Here is a 9,330-nt window from a genome sequence, read left to right as displayed (position 1 = left end):
CAGAGTACCAAGGTTTGAAATTTTTATGGTCACAAAAAAAAGTAATTATGACTCCATGCTTATGTGCAAGGATCTCATTTAATGGATGTATACCAAAGTTGCATATCAAGCATAATAATTATACTACCAAAAAAACAAAATTGTACTTTAAATTAGTAAATTGAATATTGCAAAGGCTTCTCCAACTTAGATGTATGCTCTTGTGGTGTGTGAAAACAAGTCACTCAATAAGGTATAATAGCCTTGTAAGAGCTCTCAAAACACCATCTTGCATATACACCATTTACAAAGAGAGCAAGAGTGAAGGAACAATTTGCATGGAAAGGCTCTTGAAGAGCTCATAAGATCATACGACTATTGTGCCAATGCTTATAGAGCTCATATGATTATGAGCTCACAATTGCTTGTACAAGTTCATATGTGCTCACAACAAGTTCATATGTGCACACGCATGCCTGCCTATTGTCGTTTAGATACCATCATGCACTAGTAAATGTCATCGTATCTCATTACCACATAAACGTAGGAGGTTGGTGTGTAGAAGTGTTAGTCTAGGGGCTGTAGCACACTCTTGTACATGAGAATTGGATTTGAATGGGTGAAAATTTTGTTTAGTTTCAATTCTGGCATACGCAAATTTCCTTTAATTTCATTAAATTTCATCGAAGGCCTAGTAAAGTGACTCTCTCTCCCTCTCTCTAACACACACTAATTGCACAAGAAAGAACGTGCACGTGCATGAGCACAAGAAAGTGACTCTCTCTCCCTCTCTCTAAGACACACACACTAATTGCACAAGAAAGAACGTGCACGTGCATGAGCACAAGAAAGAATGTGCATGTGTGTGTGTTTCATCGAAGGCCTAGTAAAGTGACTCTCTCTCTCTCTCTCTCTCTCTCTAACACACACACACTAATTGCACAAGAAAGAACATGCGTGTGCGTGTGATTGCACAAGAAAGAATGTGTGTGCATGTGTGTGTGTGTGTGTGTGTGTGTGAGAGAGAGAGAGAGAGAGAGAACATGTGCATGTGCATTACACTCTTTACACCTTGTATTCAATAGCATGAAAGAATGTGCGTGCACGCGTGTGCACACGTGTGTGTGTGTGTGTGTGTGTGTGTGTGTGTGTGTGTGAGAGAGAGAGAGAGAGAGAGAGAGAGAGAGAACATGTGCATGTGAGTGAATTAAGCTTTTTACACCTTGTATTCAATGGCATGCAGACTATGCGGCTAATCTAGCAGCGCACAAGGGAATACGCATGACCGACAACAAGAGGTGAAGGGCACCCAGACTATGTGAGTCATACAGGAGGCGAGAGAAAAGTGCTTCTTTACAAAGGTTTGGACTCCTGGGCAGCTAATTGAGACTATGATTACATGAAACAATAAAGACAAATCTATAAGGGCCTGGATCATCAGTGACGATGAGCACCTTATTTCATCTGTGAAAAAAGCACACGGCAATTTTGCAAGAAGTTTCGTAAACACAAACATACCAAGATATCGTGCAGGTAACGTATACTGAGATAACAAAGTGACTTGCCTGCGCCCACACAAGCATGCTGCACAAGTGCACGCATATGCACAAGGGGGTACGAAATGCACTGCTTTGGACAATTACCATTCATTACCTCCATTGATATTATGGAACTAAATTGAACAGAGTGGTTTTTCATTGGTGTGTATGTACTTTGAGAATTCCCAACTTTGTGCTTCTCATTTCATCCTTATTACAAAAGTGTGTATTTTTTGGGCTGCTGGTGGTGGTGGTGGTGGTGGTGGGGAGGGGGGAGGGGGGGGGAGGGGGGGGATTAGGGGGGTTCTGAAAGAGGTCTTCTAGAGTTAAAGCAGGCAGATGACTCACGTACAAAAAATCATTTGTAAAGCTCAAAGAGTCTAGTCGCTCTCACTGAGTGATGGCCCAAACACCGAAGAGGTGAAGTGAAACTCTATCTGAAGGCGTTGATGCAAAGGGATGCTTCCCAAGAGTCCCTTCTTGATATCCATCTCAAGCTCCCTCAATGGTAAAGCTGCAAAGAAACCCTTGATGAACTCTTTACATGCTTCCTTCCCTCTATATACAGTCCCATTGTCAACACTTTGTTGACAAAGAGCACCTTGATCTGCTTCATGTTGCCGGTCAGTAGAAAAAGAGCCTTCCGGGTTTGGCTCTGCTGCACCTGTAGCTTGTAACAAGGAGGCCGATGTACATGTCGCTGTATCAGTAGATGAGGCAGAAGTGTCAGATGACACTCTCTCTTCCCCTTCCAATCTAGGAACATGAGACATACCTGCATTCTTGTCAAAGCGCAATATGTAAGCCTGGTTGCAGCCTTCGTAAAGTCTCTCACCTAGGGTGTCAATAATGTAGCACACCTCCCTTTCCACTTTCAAAATGAAAAAATGATCATTCCAGCTCACAATGTAAACTGCTGGCTCAAAGCCTCGATCGGACTTCACACTGATTATCTCCTCCCAAATGCTGTCAAAGGACATCACTCCTTGCAAGAAATCGCAGCAACCTTCCATACCTTTGGGTTGGAAAAACCCCACATAGGACTTCTCAGGCGAATCAACCAAAGGCCGAACTTTGGCACGAAGGACGGTGTCAAGGTCAAAATGTCTATCAGGGAAAAGGTCTCTATATGTTCCATTATCACAGAGCTTCCTCCATTCTGCAGAACCTTCTCTAATAAGGGTGTCAAGCTCTGCCTTAATAGGCATTCTGCCGGGGTTTCGGTGAAGCCAGTCAGCTATGACAGCTACAAGAGCTGTACAAGCACTCTCTCCTGCTGCTCTCTCACTTCGTTGATCAATTGTCGCAAAGAAGACATCTGCTGAAAGCTTCATTTGGCCATCCCTACTAACAAGGTCCTGTGGCTCCCAACTTCCAACAGCAAAATGCTCATCTCCAAAGTCCAGGCATCCCGATACACTTGAGGATGATGCATCATTATCATTTCCTATGCTCTGCAGCAGCACACACATGATAAGCATCATGATTTCAAAGAAAGCCACATACTGTACAAAATCAACCAATTTTTCTTGCTATGATGCTATCAAGCTTTATGAATAGTAGGCATAGGAAAATGGATGCAATCATACCTCTGCAAAAAGTGGCTCGATGGGAGAACCCGACAACCTTCTGTCAAAGTCAATATCATCTCCACCGTTTTCACCATAGGCTTTGTTCAACAACGGCTCCCCTTTCCTTCGAGGAGATCTAAAAATCAGCTTCCGCTTCCTCCAAGCCAAAATGATTTGGACAGAGGATTGCGTGGCACCCTGGTCCAGGATGGAGGATTGTGTGGCACCCCAATCTGAGTCAGATGTAGCCATTTGCTCCCCTCCTTTTGTGAGGGCAACTCTCTTGCAAGTGGATGGCACATGATCTTCAGCATGCTTGTTCTCCTTGCAGCATGAAAGAGCACCTTCAACAACAAGGTTTACGCCTGCAAGAGATCCATAGCTGTGGATACAATACTCCTCAGCATCGATGGCATCTTCTTCATCCCAGTCATAGGTGGTATCAGAATCGAATGAGTTCCTTGAGCTATCAGAGATCTGTTCACTCTTAGGAAATAATTCCCCGACATCAGTGTCCGACTGCACAGTAGTTTTATTTGCATTGGCTGAGGTTAAGCTCTTCACAGTTTTCAACCTCTCCTCTGCAGCCACATCCACAAGCTGCTGGTTATCCCCACTGCACAGTAGGGGACTACTGATGCAAGGTAAGATAGGGCGATCAAAGCCCATGTTTTCGGGTGTCCTCAACTCCACAAAATTTGCTGAGACCTATGAAATGTAAAATCAAACCAGAATTTAACTTCGATCAAAACTGAGTGCTTCATCACTACCAAGAAAAAGTACAGCACACACTAAAGCACTTAAGCTAAGAAAGCCACTTACAACAAGAGCTGCCTGACATTCTACTCCGCCGGATGTTAACACAGGAACTTTTGTTGCTTGCTTAATGTTCTCGGTTGTTGATACAAATTTTGCAAGGTTCATCATGGCAGTACCCAACACTACCAACCTTGACTTCGCACCTGCCTGGAAGAGCAAAAAGCAAAAGAACTAATCATCTTAAATGGCCCTAGAGGAACAAAAACAACCTAAAAATTGTTCCCCAAGGATATGGTGAAAAATTCCTTGTTCATCAAGGTGCTGATGGGCATAAGAAAACAAATGCTGATGGCACACACATACATACGTATGAGATGCATGTGTGTGCGCGTGCATGCATGCATGCATGTGTGTGTGTGTGTGTGTGTGTGTGTGTGTGTGTGCGCGTGCCACATACATGTATGTGTGTGCATATGCATGTGTGTATGACCCTAGAAACAAAAATTCATAACGATGATGATTCAACACTACACTATGCATAAGATTAATCGATGAATAGCAAAATTAGTACCTGAGTGATCACAAAATAAATGTCCCAAGGCAGAAAACGGCCGTCCTTTGCTACTGTGAGAATGCACACATGCTCGAACTCCTCTTCCCATGTCACTATAGGGCCGTCTTCAGGGATCTTCTCTGTGGTTTTGGCTCTCTTGAGGCTCCTTTTGAAGCGTGACCCCAAAGCACCCCTAGGGCCTTTCCATTTCACATTCACCATCACCTTGCTCAGCTCGCCACTTCTGACTGACGAGGATGATGATGATGGGGCGCCCAACTCGCCACTTTTCCCAGCCATCAAGCGTGGAAGGCCCTCAAGGCTGTGAAGTTTGAGCTTCACCTGGAACCTCTTTGTGGGCACTGGGGGCCACGGCCTCCATTTCATCATTTTTACAACCATGAAGCTAAAGGTTACTATGTGTTCTGCAAGTACAGAGAATTACGAAAACTTAATCAGGCAGATGGGTGAATATCTTGTAAACTTTAACATAAAAGCCCATCACAATTCCCCATCTAATCCATAAACCCAAGAGTGCGAAGGATTTCAGCCCCTTTCTTACATTAAAAGAAGGTTAACTCATGACTTTTCCAGCACAAGAATTGAATTCATGCATGTTTTTTCTGAAATAGTGTATGTCTTACTCACCCAATGACCGTCCTCGCCAAGGGTAGATATCAGCACCGGGATAAAACCCTGATTCCGGTACTGCAGAACTCTGAAAACACTAATTCCGAGCGCTGAGGGTCCGAATTCTGAGAGATGGTGCAGAAACCCTAATTCTGAGCTGACGATGGCGCAGAAACTCAAAGAAAACCCTAATTTCTGATGAGATTGCGATCTGGGCTCTCTGATTCTGAGCTAGTATGGAAACGCGCAACTCTAATTCCTTTCAGCAAAAGCAGAAGGGATGGAGAGGGAAAACGAATGGGAAAAAGCAAAACACAGAAGGGAGGAAAAAAGCTTCAGAAGCTTCAGACGGATCAATGGAAGGGTTCACAGAAGGCAAGAGGGGAGGGAGAGGAAAGGGTCATGTGCAAGGAAGGTATGTACTGGGAGAGCTATTTATCAGTGGTGTTTTCTTTGAGAGGAAGAAGAAAGGAAAGCTCTCTCTCTCTCTCTCTCTATCTCTCTCTCTCTGTCTCTCTCTCTGTCTCCCTCCGCCCTTCCTCTTTCTTCACGCGTTTCTATGGTGGTGGCCCCCGGTCGGTGTCTGCACGCCGGCGATATTTGCATTCTGCTAAAATCGGCCCCAAAAATATAAATAATTATTCACGCTTTTTTAATACTCTTATAATATACTGTTTTAGCACCATCATTAATTATTCAAGTTCTTTTTAATACTCTCATATACCGTTTTAGCACCATCATTAATAAAGCCCTCTTATTTGCTGTTTTTTAAGTCAAAATATATCATTTTACTACACTCTGTATGTATTTGTATTTAGTATATTAAGCACCGTTACAATAAAATAATTATTTTATAATTTCCTTTCTTCTTAATTATCAATACACCAGCTTTTTTTCTCCTCATAGTATTTTTTTTTTAAAAAAATTGTCAAGATTACATCATATAAAAAAATTTGTTTTCTTTTTTCAATAAATTGCAACGAATTTGTACTCAATACTATTTCCCTTTTTTTGGGTGAATTTAATTATAATTTCGTGCATTATTGCATTGCATGTGCACATGAAACTACTCAAATCGTATCTTGACTATTTTTCCTTATCCATTAAATTAATCCAATAATCTTTCTTCTAAATAACGCAATAGTACTCCGTATCAAGAAAAAGTATTTTTGGATAACTAAACCTTAAATTTTCTTTGTCCAATTTTTCAAAACAACTACTATGGTGAGGTGTGCACACACACACACACCCGTGCGTGCCTTGAACAAGACGAATGGCATGCACAATGCATCCATAGAGCATGAAGTAGTGCATGCACCCGAATGTATGCCTTGAACAAGGAGGGAGAACGTGCGCCCGAATGTGCGTCTTGAACAAGGACGGAGAACATGGCACAATGCCTCCATCAAGCATCAGATTCCTTGACTAAGACGACAAGTGTGTAATTGTCCTAGGCTTGTTGCATTATGACTATCCACAAAACTTGGAGGGGCAGCCTTGCCATTCCAAGCCCCCAACCAAACATTTATCTAATATCCATTTAGAGTTGTTACACGTAAATGCCGTGCCCATGGGGAAAAAGCCCGTCTTTTTATGTGTTTTCGAGCCTTAGGGCCTTTACCAATACACATCCTTATGGGCACATCTTGGTCATGAATGTCTAATAGATGAGCAACCAAATATGCCCGCCCCCCATTTGACCTATGTGCACACATATACGTGTAACATGCACGTAAAAAGCACTCCAAAGCTTTGAGTGGGGCAAAGTTTGAGGGCTAACACAAAGTATCTTTTTTGATCCGCCCAAGAAAACATGGATATCTTTTGATGTTGTCATTCACATGAAATATATATATAATTAAAATTTATTTAATGCCCTAACTATGTTTCATTTTTTTTAAAATGTGCATGAGGACCATAAGTAAGCCTAAAAAGAAAGTAAAGGTCCAAGAAATTTGTAACTGCAATTAGGGTGTCATGTTCCCAAAGTCCCTCAACGATGACGACTTGTGATCTTATAAGATTTATAACTCATGGTGCATTTCAAACCATGCATTTGCCACAACATGTCACACCAAACACCAAACGCACCATCTCTTTTTACATGTCCCCTTCACAAAATTCATGAAAATCATGGCACTTATTGAAAAACTCACCTTTTGCCCCAAAAGGCAACTCCATGAAGCTTGCAACCTTTGAAATATATCATACATGGCTTCTAAGATTTATTTAAAACTAATGCACCCATTTATGCATGCAATGATTCTTAGGAAGATGTTTTCAAGAATAAAATTATACGTCCTTTCCTACCTAGATTTCTTATGGGCTTTTGTAAAAGAAAAATTGCAAGGGTATAAAGAGATGTTTTTGGAAGGTGAAAGGAATTATTTTTGAAGTTTTAATGGAACATGGACCACAAGTCTACACTCCTTTGTTCAAGACTTTTGTATATGAAAGACCAAAGTTTGTACTCCTTTGTTCAAAAAGCCGCTACAATTGAATGTAGTTTTCACACAAGCTATCATATAGTCTATGTTCTCGAACCTTGATCAATTACAATTGAAAAACCTCCATTGCCCTTTTCTCGCCAAATAATGAATATGCTTGTAGATTAAGCACTTTAGTCATACCTTTCATTTTCCCCATCAAATGTCTTTGTAGATTAAGCACTTTAGTCGTACCTTTCATTTTCCCCATCAAATCTTTGTGTATCTAAAGTTTAACCTTGGCTTCCTCCACATCATGTAAACACATGTTGAAAAAATAACCCACACTAGATTCATGTTGTTGTTAATATATATCATGTTTGTTAACACTTCCTTCTTATATCTATGATTTTTAAGTCATAAAATCTACCCTTAGTTACATGTGCTATCAAGAATGTACTATTTATCCCAATGAGATCACTAAATTAGACTACACCACTTCATCCTAGGAAATAGTTTCGAGTTGGGCAAGTACTTTTAATGGTTAATCCTTGCAAGGGGCTAATGGTGCCAAGTTATACATACTTCATAATGAGAGTTTTTTGTTTATCAAAAAATTACTAAGTTCATAAGAAGCAGGTGGATTCTAAGGTACCTACACATGATAAGATGTTGCATAAGAGGATATAAGTCCAAAGATGTGCCTCATGATGGCTATACAAGTTTCTATTTCAAGGGCTATGCAAGTCTGTGACATTGTATACATGAACAAAATTAAGACTCTTTTCCTAAAATAATGCGTCAAAATGAATGCGCTAATAAAGCCGACAAGTCCTCTTTGTAATTGATTAGATGTTCTCATGTCCCCATGAAAAAAAAAATCTGAAGATAAATAAAGTGAATACGTCGAGTTAAGGTATAAAACTATTTTGTGAAAATAAAAGTCCATATTTTATTAAAATAAAATATTTTTTATGGTCCTTTTTCATGTATGGTTAGAGGAAATTCGCAAGGCTGCAATGAAAAAAGAGAAAGGAACTATTATCCTAAGTTTAAATGGAGCATGGATATGAAATACCATAAGTCAGTGCTCCATATATGTGCTCCATATATGAAGGAACAAAGTTAGTGCTCCTTTGTTTAAAAATCCCTTTGATTGAATGTGGCTCACACAAGCTATCATACAATTTGATGTTCTCAAACCTTGATTAATTCACTTATTACAATTGGAAAAACATTCATAGCCCTTTTTTCGACCAAATAATGGATATTCTTATAGATTAAGCACATTAGTCATACCTTTCATTTTCCCCATCTAATCTCTTTCCATATTTTTGAAGTTTAACCTTGCCTTTTCCCACAACAAACACTGTGTTGAAAAAAAAACAAGCAGTACGTTAAAAACAATCCCATGCTATATTTTTGAAGTTTAACCTTACCTTTCTCCACAACAAACATTGTTTTGAAAAATAAACTCATGTTAGATTCTCTGTGGTCAAGGTATATCATTCTTTGTCTACACTTCCTTATTATATCTATGATTTTATTTCATAAACTCTTCCCTTAGTTACATGGACTACATCACCTTATCCTCGGCAATAGCTTTTAGTCACACAAGTATTTTTAATGATTCCAAATGGCACATACTTGATAATGAGAGTTTTTTTCTTCATAAAATGGACCAAGTTCATAATAAGTGCTAGGATTCAAAGGTACCTAGAGATGATAATATGTGGCATAAGAGGATAAAAATCCTAAGGTGTGCCTCATAATGGTGGCCACCATAAAGGTTTCTATTTCAAGGGGACATGAAAGTGGTGACATTGTATACATGAACAAAGTCAATCCTCTTTTAAAGACCACTCTCCTAAAAA

General features: G+C 40.1%; 1 protein-coding gene across 1 annotated transcript; it reads right to left on the bottom strand.

The window, feature by feature from the left end:
* Positions 1-1,609: 1,609 nt before the first annotated feature.
* LOC147636988 (uncharacterized) lies at positions 1,610-5,573 on the bottom strand. Its single transcript, XM_086800587.1, has 5 exons — positions 5,049-5,573; positions 4,419-4,825; positions 3,911-4,054; positions 3,107-3,796; positions 1,610-2,971 (listed from the first exon to the last, which is right to left on the bottom strand). The coding sequence occupies exons 2-5, from the start codon at positions 4,800-4,802 to the stop codon at positions 1,898-1,900; spliced, it is 2,292 nt and encodes a 763-aa protein (XP_086656713.1). The 5' UTR covers positions 4,803-4,825; positions 5,049-5,573; the 3' UTR covers positions 1,610-1,897.
* Between the last annotated feature and the right edge of the window lie 3,757 nt (positions 5,574-9,330).

The sequence above is a fragment of the Cibotium barometz genome, chromosome 7 (genome assembly GCF_041138505.1).
Source record: "Cibotium barometz isolate CiBa-2024 chromosome 7, ASM4113850v1, whole genome shotgun sequence".
Lineage (NCBI taxonomy): Eukaryota > Viridiplantae > Streptophyta > Polypodiopsida > Cyatheales > Cibotiaceae > Cibotium > Cibotium barometz.
The sequence above is the reverse complement of the archived record's forward strand: the minus strand, read 5'-3'. Positions and strand labels throughout refer to the sequence as shown.

What these genes read in the sequence shown, in the direction of transcription:
- LOC147636988 (XM_086800587.1), bottom strand. Translation starts at nt 4,802, where the DNA reads ATGGTTGTAAAAATGATGAAATGGAGGCCGTGGCCCCCAGTGCCCACA. An exon ending in TTTATTTTGTGATCACTCAG is followed by an intron (nt 4,055 to 4,418) that starts GTACTAATTTTG and finishes TTGCTCTTCCAG; the next exon opens with GCAGGTGCGAAGTCAAGGTT. An exon ending in AATGTCAGGCAGCTCTTGTT is followed by an intron (nt 3,797 to 3,910) that starts GTAAGTGGCTTT and finishes TACATTTCATAG; the next exon opens with GTCTCAGCAAATTTTGTGGA.